The following is a 16,291-nucleotide window of genomic DNA, read 5'->3' on the forward strand; positions in this document are numbered from 1 at the left end:
CCTCACCAGCACCCTGTCTGTCTCGGAGAGCTGCTTTCTCCTCCTTTCCAGATGAGAGGCCGTGTCTCAGGTGTCCTCTGCACCCAGTGCTCAAACTCCTGCCCGTGGCCTTGGGTGAGTGGCTGCACCCTCATCCATGGAAAGGCCTGTGCCTGCTGTGTGCACCAGCAGGGGCCTGGGAGGTTCCCAGGCTGAGAGGACCAGAAAAGTCTCGAATCATTCGTCACCCCAGGACTGGGCTCCCAGGCATCCTTCATCCCTCTCACATCCCAGACCATGCGTCAGTAAAGCCAAAGTGAAGGGGACTCAAATTCTGTCGGAATCACAGTGTCCTCGTGGCCAAGCAGGGACCCAGCCGCCGGGCAGGCAGAAACCACAGCAGTGGCCAGCAAGGCAGAAACCCACCTGAAGCCCGACTTTAGGCGGAGGAAACCTTACACGGTTAGCTTCCTGGGGGTGTGACCTATGCAGCCCCACAGGACCCTGTGCGCGGAGGGGCTGCACACCTAGTTCAAGCCCAAGCCGTGGCTCTCTCGGAATTCTTCATCATTTTTGAGTAAGGGGGCCCACGTTTTTCATTCTTCACTGGGCCTGTGAAATCATGGGCCTGGATCTGGGTCAGGAGCCCAGTCTGGGGGAGAGAAGGGAACCTCTTCTCGGGGAAAAGAGGCAATGGGGTGCAGGGGCCCTTACCCGATTCACTCCTACTTCTTTTTTATTTTATTTTATTTTATTTTATTTATTTATTTATTTATTTAAAGATTTTATTTATTTATTTGACAGAGAGAGAGATAGCTAGAGCAGGAACACAAGCAGGGGGAGTGGGAGAGGGAGAGGCAGGCTTCCCGCCGAGCAGGGAGCCCGATGTGGGACTCGATCCCAGGACCCCGGGATCATGACCTGAGCCGAAGGCAGACGCTTAACGACTGAGCCACCCAGGCGCCCCTTCACTCCTACTTCTTAACCTGGGGCCTCGTCCTCCCAAGCGTGGACATCACTGAGGGAGCCGACAGAGCTCCGGACACTGTCCCAGCCTGCCACTGAGCCCTTCCCAGGCGTCTCTGCTCTCACTGCCGTCCGCTGGAGGAATTGCAGTCCCAGCCCCACTCCTGCAGGGACCACCCAGCCCTTGAAGACACCAGGACATAGGCCCGGGCCTTGGCTTCACGGGGAGGGCCCTGTTCCCAGTGAAGAAGAGCTCCGGAGCCCACCAACAGGCCTCGGGTCAGGGTCACAGGCTGTCGAGGTCTGTTTTCATTGAACCTACTCTGTGGGCAATAATGGCTCCTCCTTCAACCTGCTGGAGGGGTGAGAATGTCGCCGAGGCCTATCTCATTGTCCTTGAGGCTCCATCTGAGGGAGGGATGAGGTGCTGAAGTTGTGTGGAGGAGGAGGGAAGGGTTCCAAGATGGCACCTCCAAAGATGGGTGGAGGAGGTGGGTCTTGGTGGATGTCTGTGGACCCTGTTCCTTGGTGGGAGGGACAGTGGCACCAACCCACAGCCTTCCACGCCATCCCTTTTCCTGCCACCGCCCCCACCACTGGCGTCTTAACTGGGGTCGTACCGTGGAGGAAATCATGTCACTATGTGGACAGGAGCCTCTCGCAACTCATGGCCTGGACACTCAGCTGACACCTCTCCACATCTGCTCGGCACCCTCCCCCCACCTGCTGCCTTCCAGGCAGAGGCGGGCAGTGTCTATGTCGGAGCCCCCAGCCACGTGCCGCTCAGAGCACCACGTGCACAGGTACGTGCGCAAATAAAGGAGGAAACGTCCCAAGTAATTTTGCAACTTTACTGTAACACTGATACCAAAAACATGAAAACACGACAAAAGCGCACAACAAAAGCACACAACAAAAGCAGGAAGGGCAAAGAGAGCTTCATCTTGCATGCCATCTTGGATGGGCAGGTAGAAGCTGCCTAGAGTGCTGTGTGAAGGAGGGATCCGAGGAGGCACTCCGGCTTGGTGAGGGACGGCCGCGGTTCATCAGCGTTGTCTGTAACACAAGACACAAAAGCAGAACTATCAGTAGACATGAGACGGGGGGGGGGGGGGGGGGGGAGGGGACACGAAGAAACAAACAAGTGTCTCTCACAACTCCTTGTTCCCCCACTGCACCACCCAGGCCTGCCCCCGACTTGACTTCTCACAGCCCCTTCCCACCCCCTCCCTCGGAGTTTCAGGTGTCCACTGCAAATCTCACTGGATCCAGGAGAAGAAGTTGGCACTCGTTCTGGCGGCATTTCGGGTCCGGATGGTGGAGCTGGTGCTGGGCCCATCTAGAATGCTGGTGCTGGCCCCACCGTTGGTGCCACTGCTGACGCCAGCTCTCCACGTGGCCCTCCGGTTGGCACGGTTGCTATTCAGAATGTACTGATGGTATCTGGCCCAGAAAGCGAAGGGGATCCTGGCCCAGGCGTCGCCAAAATCTCCATCCTCATCCCAGGTCAGGAGCTCCACCTGTATGTCATCCCAGCTCCAGCGTCCAATCAGAGCTTCATCCCCGATGTTCATCTGGGCTCTCATCTGGACCCTGGCATGTTCCTCAGCCATATCCACATCCATCGTCTTGAAAGCATCATCCACAGCCTCCAAGAAATGAGCCTTCCACTCCCGGGGGTCTCGGTTCTGATTCTGCAGTGGGGTAACAGACACCATGCGCACAGCTACCCCACGTTCGCTGAGCACCTGCTTCCTGCCGTACACCCTCCCGCGGGCTGGGCGTGGTCACGAGGCAAGTCGAGGCCACTGGAATCCGACTCTCCTATGACTCCGTGCCAGCCCCGGGGCCTCACCCCATCCCTCACACTTACTGCACCTGTGAACTGGGGTAAGTGACCTACTTAGGAACCTGTCCGGATCCTCACTGGACCAACAGCCTGAGGGGGAGGCCGTAGCCAAGAAACAGAGAGGGTATGGCAAGCACCAAACTCACACCCCACCGCCTGGCCCCAAACAGAGGCTCCCCTGTTACCTGGGCGATGAATCTCAGCACCCTCATCTTGCTGGTCTCGTGGCGGGCTCGCAGGCCCCAGAGGAATTCATACTCGGGTGGGCTGCTATTGGGGATCTTCTTGTATTCCAGGTACCTCAGTGCAAGAGGAAGAGAAACGTTTGCTTCCAGCCAGGCAGACCCGTCGTCGCACCAAGGGCTCCCGGGTAGGCCCTTCCCAGCCCCGATACTGCAGCCCAGCTCCTGCGGGAGGACTGTCCCGGCCCTCCGGCCCTCCGGCCCATGCCTCACTCCCACGCTCACTCCCAGGGTTTCTGCCTCCAGGACTGAGGCCTACAAAGCCTCAGGCCGCTGGTCCTGCCCAGAAGAAGCCACGTGGAGGTGCGGGGTGGGACACGTGTCGGGTATCTGTTCGTAGGAAGGCCACAAGTTTCACGCCCCTTGTCACAATGAACCCAGATCCCCCTTGGATTGTGGTGTAAACCCAGGAGCCATTGCTTCAGGCCCCCTGCTATGAGCACACTCCATCGCAGGCTCCCGTCCACCGCCTGGCGGAACCCTGGGACAGTCCGCCAAGAAGCGGATCGGAAAGGGGAGAACAGCGGCACACTCCGTGCGTACTCCCCACTTTGCGTGTGCGCGCATGCGCGTGTCTGGGCCAGTCTGTTGTGCCTGTGTGAGCGCACGCGTGTGTTCTCCGAGGACCGAGGACAGGCTGGGCCTGACCGGAAAGTTAGGAGGGCTGAGCTCCGGGACCAAATGGGCCCCTTACCAGCCGGGGCCGTACTCAAGACTTCTACTCTCTGAGCCCCAGGTTCCCGGGATGTAAAGCGGGAGACATTCTCCAGCCGCCTACAGGGCAGGTACCAAATGGCACGGTGGTTCCAATACACCCTGCGCCGTGTCCTCTGCCGACTTCGACTCCCTTTCCCCAAGGCTGCGCTGGAATTCTACTCCCCGCCAACACTCACGTACCCCGCCCACCCCCACACCAGAGACACCTATCCCTCTGGCTCTAAGATCTGGCATCGGGAATGGCTTGCTCAGCCACATCAGCCCACGAGGAGTGCACGAGTGTGAGACGAAGTTAACTTGGCCACTACTTACTTCTGCTTCACGAAGTCCTCCGTAATGAGCTTCCTCAGATCTCCAAGGAATGGGTGCCTCACCCTGAGGGCCAGGAAAGGAATCCATGACTACACACAGGGGCGGTGCCCGGAGGTGGGCAGGAGCACTCCCTAGCAGGATGGACAGCTTCCCAGACTGTGTGTGTGTGTGTGTGGGAGGGGGCATCCCCATGGAGGCCTGGGGTGGCAGCAGGGGCCACAGGGCCACATGTCAGGGATGCCCTAGGCAAGGGTGTGATCGGAACCCCTAATTCTGATGGGTTCTCTTGGGTCCCATCTGGGGACAGAGAGGGGACATGGAGCAGAGAGGGGCTGAGAGTTCAGGATCATTTCCCCATGCACCCCGGTGGGACCCTCTGCGCTCTACCCAGGCCAGGAGCTCCACTCCCCTGCACTAGGCCCCCAGGCTAATCCCACCCCGGGGCCACCGGTGCCCAAGGACAACACCGAGGGGCGGGAGCCGAGAGCCCAATCATACCCAGGGCGCAGTCCCATCTTGCGTAGTGCCTCCCAGAGGACAGCTGTGAGGGGAGAAGAGCCACAAGAATTTAGCACACGAAGCTGGGACTGTGGGCAACCCCCCAGCTGCGGGTCCAGCCACTCACCCTCGCTGGCACGGTTGCCATTCATGAAAATGACTCCCAGAATCACCAAGAGGAGGCTCAGCCTGGGAGTGTCCTTGGTCCTGAAGGTGTAGGAAGAGGGATCCTGTCCAGCAGCCATTTGCCCGAGGGACTAGGGCTGGCTCACCCAACTAGCTCTTCCCGGATGGCTGGGCTACCGGGCGGTTCTTCCCACTCTACATCTGGCTTGCTCTCTCATCCAGACCATTCATTCCTCTGTCTGAGACTGAATCGCTTCACGCCTCAAATGTGGATGCGAACACTCCCTCCCAGAGTTCCAGCCAGGATGGGGTCAGACGGGGAGCCACCACTTGGCAACAGTGTGTCCGGAGGCACATCCAGACCTTCCCTGCCCTTTGAGCGTCGGGAGTTACACTGGATGGGAAGCTTCCTTCCCCCAGGATCACTCTGCCAAGCCCAGGCCAGGCGCGTAGCAGGAGGAGGCAGGCAACAAGGAGCCTGCTTTCCTAGGAAGATGGGGCGGGGAGGTGGCAGTGGGGGAAGGGGGGGTGGACGTGGGGGTCCTGAGAGCAGCAAGGCTTCACCCCAGGCCACTTCCCCTTTCATCCCCTAATCACTGGGCACCACTACCTGTGGGTGGGAGCCGTTGCCAGGCACCAAAGCCCTGTTTTCCCGTATCTCTGAGGGGACGGGGAGGGGGAGGCACCAGTGAGGAAGGCCACAACCCTCCTGCCCTTTCTTACTTTCCCAGGAGGCGAGCTGAGGAATCCCGTGTGCACACGAGAATGTACAGGTGTTCTTCCTTGTCAATTTCCTTCAGATGGATCCCAAACTTCTACGTGGGGGAGGAGACAACATGAGAGCAGGAACCCACACTGCCTGTCCTGCAGGCAGTCCCTCAGTTCCCCGTTAGAACTTTCCCTCAGCAGGGACGCCGAAGTTATGGGGAAGGCTCGAGAAGAGAGGCTGCAGAGGGACTGCCCTGTGGGAGCTCTGGCACTGGCCAAAGCAGTAGGACCCACTTCAGGAGACCAGGGACACTGAAGGAATCTGAGGGAGAGGAACCCTCCGGGGAAGCAAGTACGCAGTGGACGCTCCCAGGAGGAGAAGCTAGGGAAGCCTTCCCAGAGCAGGTAGTACCGAAAGGGGGCCTCAAGGGGCTGCAGGGCTCAAGGCTTCCCTGCAGCTCTTGTACCACAGTGAGCTGCCCGGGCACTTGCCCACCTTCTCCAGAGTGTATGTTGCTCGTTCAATGATCTCAGGGAAATGTTCGTCGTATTCCCGGATGACGTCCTTCATCATGTCTGCAAGAGGCGAGAGGTGGAGAGAGCACCTGGGCTGAGCAGGGGCCAAAGAGCTGCAGCAGCCCCTCGGTCAGCCCTGCTGAGGGGAGCACCGTCGGGACCCCCCCCACCCCCCCACCCATACTGTGCAAATGGAGCGATCAGCTGGGCGTGCTCGGTGGAGACATCTGATGCCGGACGGGACAGTGGAAGGGCAGAGCTCGGGGAGGGGGCCCAGGTTGCCCACCTGAGCGCTTGATGGGGATCTTCTTGTAGTCCTTAATCATCAGATATTTCACCAACTTATTCGCCTGGAGAAGGAGGAGCACACAGGGAGATCAAGGCATGGGTGACCTCCAAGAACTGGCCCACAGGAGAGGAGAGGAGGGAGATGGGGGGAAAGGCAGGTTTCTTACCCTCTCTTGCAGAAGGGTCACGTTGCGCGGTGGCAAGCACAGTACGTGTCTTGAGGGCACCTGGGACCTCAGGGCCATTGGGGGCCGGGGAGCCACCTGAGCCCGCACCATCAATGGGGGCTGCGATGCTCTCCAGGTCGGTGGGACCGCAGGAGGCTCTCTCTCCTCCTCGCTGCTCTCATATTCGTCATCCAGGTGCTTGGACTATAGCGTGAGAGAGAGGAGAGACCCAGGGCTACCAGGCTGGCCGAGCAAAAGTGCCCTGCACACATCTTAACCAGAGCAGGTACTTGGAAATCAAGTAGTACAAACAGCAGATGACGTGTGCTGAGTGCTTACTACGTGCCCGGCACTGAGCCAACCTCTTCTCCCTCCAGGCTTGAGGACAGAGGCTTCGTGCAGTCAGAGCACGCTACCGCACTGTGTTGGACAAACACGCACAAGCTGAGACAAGGGGGGAGAGGGGAAGGGAGGGGAGGGGGCAGAGGAGAGGACTGAGCAGAGAACGGAGGGGAGCAAGGGGGGCTGGAGATAGCAGGGAGGTCTCACCTTCTTGGTCCTCTTGCCTCCCATCCTGACCCAGGGCTCAGCACTGTGCTGAGCGGTGGCAGCTGCACCCTCGGGCTCAGGGATGCTCGGGGCCATCTTGGCCTTGGTGGCAGGGGCTGCCACAACATTCTGAGGCTCCACCCACCGAGTCTTGGCCAGAGCCTTTCCGGACTTGGTGGTCTTGGGCCGGGTGGCTGCCCCCTCCCTGGCAGGTGCTGCCGGGGGCACCCCCGAGGAGGCGGCACTGGGGCCCTCTGGGGCAGCCTCCTGGGCTGGGGCGGGTCTCTTGGGGCGTGGGAAGGCCATGCCACTGACACCTGCCGGCTGGGTGAAATCAAAGACATCGTTCTGACCCAGGAAGGCTGTCTTGGGCCGGGTGGCATCCATCTCACTAGCACAGGGAGCCTGAGCGAAAGCACAGGCGGTACTGGGGCCCTCGGTAGCGGCCTCCTGCGCCTGGGAGGCCGTCTGGGGCTGTGTGGACGTTGCCGGAGCCCCCGGGGCGGCCACCTCACTGTTGACTAGCATCTGGGAGACGTGCGGAGCAGCTCGGGTTGTCTCGGGGGCGGCTGCCTGAGCCTGGGCCGCACAGGTCACGGGCTGGGTATCTTCTCCTGCAGCCGGGTCTGTGGCCACCGGGCGCTGAGCGACCACCTGATTATAGGTGGCACGGGCGGCGGCGGCGGCGGCCCTAGCAGCACGGTTGGAGGCGGCCGCGCGGGCTACGTTGGCGGCACGGGCGGCAGCCTCATTGGCAAGTGTTTCTGGATCCAGCTGAAATGCCTCCATCAGGGTCCTAGCCAGCATAGGGTTTTCCAGTTCCCAAGGCTCATTCTGTAAGGCCAGAGAGAAGGGTAGGGGAAGGCAGACAGCTCTCCGTGCTCCCAGCATGCTTCCCTGTGCTGGCCAGCCTCCTCCCTGCAGCCAGCTCCCACCACCCCCCAGACCTTCCCAAGCCCCCTTTCTCGGAGCAGGAGAGGGAAGGCTGGGGAAGCTGGGCAGTCCTTCCCCACTCAACCCTCCCTTTCATCCACCGCCCCACCCCCCTCCCCAGCAGCTTGGGCGGGGGGAGGGGGAGAAGGCCCAGGGCCAGCAGGTGGCCCACCAGGGTCCTCACCGATAAGATGCGAAGGCCTGGACCCAAGCTCCCAAAGGCTCTGAGGATACGGATGTCAAAGCTGGTGAGGGTGCCGTAGCCTCCAAAAGCACCGAATTCTTCATAGTCGTTTCCTTCAACCATCTCCTCCTCCCCGACTTCATCACTACCCTCGTCCATGTCTTCAACGTTGTAGGTTTCCGATTCCATGCGGTAGCTTCCCTCAGCCATGCTGGGGGTCCCAAGGAGAAGAGAGCTCAGCCTGGGAGGGAGGGTGAGGCCTCTTCAGGGGGAGGGGGCGGGAGCCAGTGGGATCTCTCTGGAGGTGGGGGGGGGCGGCAATCATCAGGTTACTAGGCAGTACGAGGCGGTGGAGGGGGCGGGGGGAACACGGCGGGGAGGGGGTATCAGTTGGGTTAGATTCTGTCAGAGAATCTAACAGAGCTCTAGGAGAGGGAGACAGGTGGTCGGAGGAGACCCCGCACTTAAGGGGGAGTTTAGGATGGGCAGGCTCCCCATCTCAGCGGCTAGATTTGAATAGGGGGTGGACTGGCGGGCTTGGGTCTGAGGAGTCCCACAGGGGATGTGCACTGAGACAGGGAGAAACAAAGGGCTTTGATTTAACGATGAAAGGGGAGCAGATGACATGAGAGGGCTTAGACAACAGGAGCCCCGGAAAGCTTATGCGAAACTGAATCCAGAGACCCTCTGGCTAGGTCCGGGCGGGGGAGTTCAGCTGATTCAGGTCTGGGTTGGGCTCATACAGGAGGAGCTCCAGGGGTGGGGCGGTGGGGGCTCGGACTAGGTGAGGCATGGATTGGAGCGCTAGAGGTCTCAACCCCCAGGATGGCAACTCCAAGAAGGGGGCAACGGGGTCAGCTGGTTGGGACTGATCTAGGAGTGGTTGGGGTGGGGGTAGGGCCTCCGCTCTAAGGAAGCTCAGCAGGGAGCACACGGGTCTGCTACAGGGGTTCGGATCGCGGGCTCCGGTATCAGTAGGGCTCGGATCAGAGAGCCCTGCGTCTCCTGGCGGGAGAGGGCGGCGGGGGGGTGGGGGTGGGGGAGGGTCCTACCTAGACCGTGGGTCTAATAGGGCTCGGGTTCTGAGTGCCTGGGCTTTGTTCAGATCCGGGTGTGGGGGTGGGGAGGGCGCAGCGTGCCGGGTTCCACTCGCCCTCTCCCGGTCCGGTCTGAGGCTGGGTCCTTACCTTCCCTGGGGCTCCAATGGCGTCCGTCCTCAGCACCAGGAACCCCGCAGCCGCGCCCTCGCCTACTGCTGCCAGCACAGCAGCTCCGACCACCCCGCCCCTTTTCTCCGCGCACCCCCCGCGGCTGGGCAGCCTGCGCATGCGCGGACCCCTCCAGCCCGCCCGCTTTCCCAACAAAAGCCCTCTCCACCAGGTCCCCAGTGCGCATGCGATTCCGCGAGTGGGTGGGCGGGGTGGGGGGCTTTTTCTCCTTCCCGCCAGATACCCCTCACCCCTCCTCTAACCCGAGGCGCGCGCACTCACAGCCTGTGGTGCACTTGGACCACCCAATCATCTACCCTCGATCCCCGCACTTTTGCACAAATGCTTCTCTTCCCTGCCCTCCCCGTTCCCGCTAAGCTCCTCCAGTGTGGTCTGGAATACACTATGCCTGGCTTCCCCAGCATGACCCCTAGGTCACAAACACAGAGGTCTCTAGCTGGGTGTCTAACTGTATGTAACAAGGGGAATGGAAATGGCCAGAGGATGCCACTTGCCTTTGTGTTCCCCAGCACCATCCATCTCTAAGGCCCCCAGACACAATGGGAACATCTGCTTCCCCAGCTACTCTTTATGCAGCTTGGGCATCACAGCACTATCTGCGCTGGGGCTGGTCTTCCTCTCACGGCAGCCCTGGGAGGTGGATGTCAGCATGCCCATTTTACAGATCAGAAAACTGAAGCACAGACACACCGCATGAATAGACAAGGCCACAGAACCAGTCAACAGAAAATGCAATATGTGGTCCTGAATCTTCCTGACTCCAAACCCCATGTCCCAGTAGTGCTGGCCTGGGGACTGAGGCAGGCTCCCCTCTCCAGTTTGAGCGACAGATCCACTCCCCCCCCGCACCGCCCCCCCCCCACACACACCTCTCCTGCCCTGCCAACACCTGTCCCAAACAAGCAAAGTTTGTGCTGTCTGAGACCTAAGCTCAAGCTCTGCATCCAGGACACAGGTAGAGACACCCCCCCCCCCCCGTCTCCACCCCTTGCCTACTCTAGGTGGGTCCATCCAGCTGGGGGAATTGCTCCTTAGGGTCCACTCCCTGCCCCAACTGTCAGGCCTCTTCGCTGTGAGTGGCACGAACACGCTGCCCCTGAGGCCTTCCTGGTGCCCGCTGGAGCAGCCAGGACAATCAGGCACTTGTGTGTCTGAGCCATGGCAAGCCCCGATTCAGAGTAAATGTTTGCCCGGGTTCCTTCCAGGGCAGGGGCCTGGGGCAGCTGTGGTCTTGTGGAAAGAAGCTGGGCTGGTCTTCAGAATTCCAGGGATGGAGTTATGGGCCAGTCTGTTGCTAGCTGTGTGAGCCTGCTCAGGTCACTGGACATCTCTGAGCCTGGTTTCTCAATATGCAAAATGGGAAGCGCAGGAAGCACTTACCCAACCCAACACATGCTGCTATGCTTCCAGAATGACTGGAGGAACTGCTTTGGAGGGAGAAGATGCTATGTTTCCAACTCAAATCGAACCTGTGCTTTTTACAAAATCCATGGTGGACTTTTATATTTGTTTTTAATGTCAGCCTCTCCGGGACGCCTGTGCATGAATGGAAGCTATTGCTAGGACCACAGCTTTTACTCTCCAGTGACCAATGTCAATTCTGGCTGGTTGGATGGCTTTCCTCAGCTGTTGCATAGCAACCTCCGCTGTCAGCAGCCTGTGTCTCTTCAGCCCTTTCTGTGTAACACGTTTCTGTGGGAGGTGACCAGACCCTAGAAATGAAAGCCTTGACAAACTGCTCAGTGCTAATAGAAAATACTAGGTTCCCATCTCAAACTGAACCTGTGCTTTTTACAAAAACCATAGTGGACTCTTATATTCGTTTCGTTTGTTTGCTTTATTATTTAAAATTTTTTTTCCTTTCTTCCGCCTTTTTAAAATTGAGATATAATTGACATATAACCTTATGTTAGTTTCAGGTGTACAACATAATGATTCAAATTTTTTATATATTGCGAGGTGACCACCACAGTAAGTCTAGTTAACATCCATCACCATACATAGCTATGTCTTTTTTCTTATGATGTGGGCTTTAGTTACGTTTGTTTTTATATCAGCCTCTCTCTCTCTCAATGCTATATAACTATTTATGCTAATAACTCCAAAATCTACAGCCCCAGTTTGAACTTCAACTTTGAGATCCAAATCCATATATTCATTCTCCTACATGACATCTCCGCTTGGATGTCTCGAGGGCTCTTCATAGTGAGTCTGTCTAGAACCAGTCCCTTGGTAAACCTACTCCTCCCACACACTCACACTCCCTGTCTCTCTTGTCTTTAAAATTCCCATCTTCACCATCTCAATAAGTGGCACCATTATCCTCACAACTACTCACTGCAGAAAATGGAAGTCCGCTACCACCACTCCCCCTTGCTCATACACTGCACCCTGATGGGAAACCTGCGCAGCTCTCCGGAACTACCTCTCCGTGTGACTCTCCTCTCCCTTACTTCCAGCAAATTCTAGTCACGTTGGCCTCTCGGAATTCTCAACTCTGTCTCCTTCGCTCAGGTTCTCCACTGGGCTCTGTTTGTGTTCAATCTCTCCCGTGCTGTAGCCTGCAAACTCTATCCAGGCAAGAAGTTGGGGGAGTTGGGCAATCTGAGGGCTCACCATGTTAGTTTCCCTTCTCTCAGGGATCACTGTCCTGTGTTGTTGCCTGTGGTGCCATGAGGTAAAGCTTTATAATTGTTTTGGTTTACCAGATATTTCGGTGGGAGAGTAAATCGGGTTCCTGTAAATCCATCATGGCTAGAGGCATGATGGTATAAAATTTTTTTTAAATCTGAGTTTTTTTCACTGAGCCATATGGTTTTAAGATGTGTTTGCTTTGCTATGCATGCACTGAAGATCTACCAAAGTGACTATGCACAGACATTGCATGGTGTGTATTCATGACATTCTTCCAATCTGCTCCCCCTCACTCCTAAGAAAGTGGGAAACCAGAAAAAATACAGAACCATTCAGGACCAGAGGTAAGAATTACAGAGAACTTCTCATCAGAAACAATGCAAGTTATAAGAAAGTGGCATACCATCTTTATAATAGTGAAATAATTAATAACTATCAACTCAGAATTTTGTACTCAATGCATATCTTTCTAAAGTGAAGTTGGGGGGCGCCTGGGTGGCTCAGTCGGTTGAGCTTCTGCCTTCAGCTCAGGTCGCCATCCCAAGGGTCCTGGGATCGAGCCCTGCCCCGCGTTGGGCTCCCTGCTCAGCGGGGAGTCTGCTTCTCCCTCTGCCCCTCCCCCTGCTCATGCTCTTGTGCTCTCGCTCTCTCTCTCTCTCAAATAAATAAATAAAATCTTTTAAAGAAAAGTGAAGTTGAATTAAAAGTTTTTTCATACTTACCAGAGTTGAAATAATTCATCATCACTGGGTACGCACTACAAGAAATATTAAAGGATGCCTTTCAGGTACAAGAAAAATGGCAGTACATGTAAATATGTTCTTTAGAAATGAATAATCAATACTAGAGATGCTAAATATGATGATATTAATAGAATATTTACTTTTTATTTTTAAAAAAATTCCTTATGAATTAATTAAGAGTGTAGCCAGAAATTCATAACAATGCATTGTGGAGTATAAATTATGTGGAATTATTAATTTCTTGAACAATAATAGCACAGGGACTGGGGGGAATAGAAGTATATTGTTGTAAGATTCTAATTCTACATGTGAAGTAGTACAATATTACTTGACGGTAGACTGTGGCAAGTTAAAGAAGCGTCAAATATAAACCCAAATATACCTATCCAAAAAATTATGGCTAATAAGCCTACGCGGGAGATAAATGGTATCATGAAATGCTCACTTTATTATTCATTCATTCACTCATTCATTCATTCATTCATTCATCCTGAGAGAGAGAGCATATGTGGGAAGGGGGAGGGGCAGAGAGAGAGGGAGAGAGAGAATCTTAAGCAGGCTCCACACTCAGCATGGAGCCTCACACAGGGCTGGATCTCATGACCCTGAGATCATGACCCGAGCCGAAATCAAGAGTTGGATGCTTAACGGACTGAACCACCCAAGCATCCCCTCACTTAATTTAAAATAAGTCCTAAAATGGGGAAAAAATAAGACAATAGATGAGCAAGTAGAAAACAGGTAGCACGATAGCTTTAAATCCAACCATATCGATAACAGTATTAAATACAAATGGTCTAATTCACCAATTAAAATGTAGAGATTGACAATTTGGAGTCCTTTTTCTTAAATAGACTTTATTTTTTAGAGCACTTTTAAGTTCATAGCAAAATTGAGCAGAAAGTACAGAGCCATCCCATAAACCTCTTGCCCAAAACGGACACAGCCTCCCCCACTACCAACCTCCTGCACCAGACTGGCATACTTCTTACAATCAATGAATCTATATCGACACATCATTATCACCCAAAGTCCACAATTTGCATCAGTGTTTACTGTTGGTTTTGTGCATTCTATAGGTTTGGACAAATATATAATGACACGTATCCACCATTAAAGTATCACACAGAATTGTTTCACTGCCCACCCCCCCCCAATCCTCTGTGCCCAACATACAAACTCCTCTCTCTCTCTCCTGACCACAGGTGACTGCTGATTTTTTTTCTTGGTACTGTTTCCATAGTTTTGCCTTTTCCGGAACGTCATATAGTTGGAATCATGCAGTATGTAGCCGTTTCAGACAGGCTTCTTTCGGCGAGTCGTATGCATTTAAGTAAGGTTCCTACATGTCTTTTCACGGCTTGATAGCTCATTTCTTTTTCATGCTGAATACTATTCCATTGCCTGGATGTGTCACAGTTTATTTATTCATTCACCTACTGAAGGACATCTTGGTTGTTTCCAAGTTTTAGCAATTATGAATGAAGCTGCTATAAACATACATGTGAGATTTTTGTGTGGACGTACATTTTCAGCTCATTTGGGTAAATACCAAAGAACGATCCACATAGCTGGATTGTATGGTCAGGGTAGTTTTAGTTTTGTAAGAAACTGTCAAACTGTCTTCCAAAGTGGTTGTACAATTTTGCATTCCCACCAGCAGTGAAGGAGAATTCCTGTTGCTCCACATCCCCGCCAGCATTTGGTATTGCCACCGTTCTGGATTGGGGCCATTTTCATAGGCGTGCAGGGGCATCTCACTGTCTTAGTTTTCATTTTCCCAATGACATATGGCATGGATTTTATTTTATTTTTTTAAAGATTTTATTTATTTGAGAGAGAGAGCGGGAGGGTGCGCACAAGCAGGCAGAGGGGCAGAGGGAGAGGAAGAAACGGACTCACTGCTGAACAGGGAGCCTGATGCGGGACCTGATCCCAGGACCCTGGGATCACCACCCGAGCCGAAGGCAGACGCTTAACCGACTGAGCCACCCAGGAGCCCCTATGACATGGATTTTAAAAATAAGATCCAGCTATATGCTGTGTACACGAATCCCACTTTAAATATAAAGGTACATAGAGGTTAAAAGTAAAAGGATGGGAAAAGATAGATCATGCTAGCAGTAAAAAAACAAGTTGTGATGGATATATTAATATCAGACAAAGCAGATTCCAGAACAAAATATATTACCAGGGATAGAGAGGATCTTATGTAAGAGGATCTTTTATATTGATAATCGGCTAAAACGGCCAATTCATCAAGTGGGCGTAAAAATTCTAAATGTTTATACACCTATAAACAGAGTTTGGAAATACATGAAAGAGAGAAAAATTCACAATTAGGGTCAGAGATTTTAAGTCTTTCCTCCCAACAATTGAACAATTGACAAAAAAAAAAAAATCAGTAAGTGTATAGACTGAAAAACACTATCACCCAAATTAATCTAATTAACATCTTAGAACTCTCCCCCCAACAACAAAAAACACACACTATTTTCATATGTACCTGAAAATTGACCAAGATAGACAATATATTCCGGGCCACAAATAAGTCTTACCAAATTTGACAGGATTAGCATCACCCAAAGGATTTTCCTAGAGGACACTGGGATTAAATTAGAAGTAGATAACACAAATGTATCTGTAATATTTCAAAAATACTTGGAAAGTATGTAATACATTCTTCAGTAACAGATGGGTGAAAGAGGAAATCAAAAAGAAATTTAGAAAGTAATTTGAACTGAATGAAAATTAAAGTACAACTTGCTAAAATTAGTAGGCTGCATCTGAAGCAGTCATTAGAAACAAATTTATAGAACAAAAATGCCTATATATAAAAACAGGAATTCAAACCAATGGCCTTAACTTCAGTACTTAGAAACAAAAATGCAGAAACAATGAAGACCAAAATAGCAGAAGAAAGGAAATAAGGGAAAGTGAAGAAGTCACTGAACTAGACAATAGAGAAAATAAAAGACTTTAAATCTGATCTTTAAGAATATCAATACACTTGGGGTGCCTGGGTAGCTCAGTCAGTTAAGCATCTGCCTTTGGCCCAGGTCATGATCCTGGGAGTCCCGGGATAGAGCCCCAGCCCGGTGGGGGGGCTCCCTGCTCAGCAGGGAATCTGTTTCTCCCTCTCCCTCTGCTCCTTCTGCTCCTGTTTCTCCCTCTCCCTCTGCTCCCCCTGCTCCTTCTCTCTCTCTCTCTCAAATAAATAAATAAAATCTTAAAAAAAGGTATCAATACAATTGATAAGCCATTATCTAGAATGATCAGGGGAATAAAAGAGAGAAGACACGAGTTACCAATGTCAGGGATGAGAGAATTGTCATCAAGGATCTTTCATTAAAAGTTTATAAGTGCATATTATCCATAACTTTATTGTAATCAATGGAATTTTATATAACAAAAATAAGTAATCAAGACAACGAAATTTAAAATACCATTTGCAATAGCAAAAATACCATTTACAATAGCCTAAAATTATGAATTGTTTAGGTATAGATCTGACAAAACACGTGCAACATTTTACCTGAAAACATTAAAATATTGCTGAAAACAATTAAAGAAGACCTAAATAAATGCAGAGATATACTATGTTCATGACATCACGAACCAGATATTGTTAAAGAGTTAATTCTCTGTAAA

General features: G+C 53.1%; 1 protein-coding gene and 1 non-coding gene across 3 annotated transcripts; both read right to left on the reverse strand.

Annotated features, from left to right (window-relative positions):
• Window positions 1–1,782: 1,782 nt before the first annotated feature.
• LOC144380620 (melanoma-associated antigen D4-like) lies at window positions 1,783–9,364 on the reverse strand. Of its 2 annotated transcripts, none has more exons than XM_078065415.1 (13): window positions 9,222–9,364; window positions 8,035–8,245; window positions 6,918–7,751; window positions 6,369–6,572; window positions 6,200–6,263; window positions 5,894–5,973; window positions 5,413–5,504; window positions 4,691–4,770; window positions 4,564–4,606; window positions 4,066–4,128; window positions 2,980–3,094; window positions 2,209–2,639; window positions 1,783–2,001 (listed from the first exon to the last, which is right to left on the reverse strand). In XM_078065415.1, the coding sequence occupies exons 2-13, from the start codon at window positions 8,242–8,244 to the stop codon at window positions 1,992–1,994; spliced, it is 2,226 nt and encodes a 741-aa protein (XP_077921541.1). In that variant the 5' UTR covers window position 8,245; window positions 9,222–9,364; the 3' UTR covers window positions 1,783–1,991. The 2 variants fall into 2 exon arrangements, with proteins under 2 accessions (XP_077921541.1, XP_077921542.1); XM_078065416.1 differs by having other exon boundaries at window positions 8,035–8,275.
• LOC118521721 (small nucleolar RNA SNORA11) lies at window positions 3,354–3,484 on the reverse strand. The gene has a single exon (XR_004910263.1). It is a non-coding gene; the product is annotated as a small nucleolar RNA SNORA11 (small nucleolar RNA).
• Window positions 9,365–16,291: the final 6,927 nt, after the last annotated feature.

Source organism: Halichoerus grypus, chromosome X (genome assembly GCF_964656455.1).
Source record: "Halichoerus grypus chromosome X, mHalGry1.hap1.1, whole genome shotgun sequence".
Lineage (NCBI taxonomy): Eukaryota > Metazoa > Chordata > Mammalia > Carnivora > Phocidae > Halichoerus > Halichoerus grypus.

Bases quoted from the DNA above. Each gene is read 5' to 3' on its own strand.
- LOC144380620 (XM_078065415.1), bottom strand. From the start codon at position 8,244: ATGGCTGAGGGAAGCTACCGCATGGAATCGGAAACCTACAACGTTGAA. The intron at 3,095-4,065 runs GTAAGTAGTGGC...TCTTGCACTGAG, and splicing joins GAGGACTTCGTGAAGCAGAA to GTACCTGGAATACAAGAAGA. The intron at 2,640-2,979 runs GTAACAGGGGAG...ACCCCACTGCAG, and splicing joins TGCTGAGATTCATCGCCCAG to AATCAGAACCGAGACCCCCG.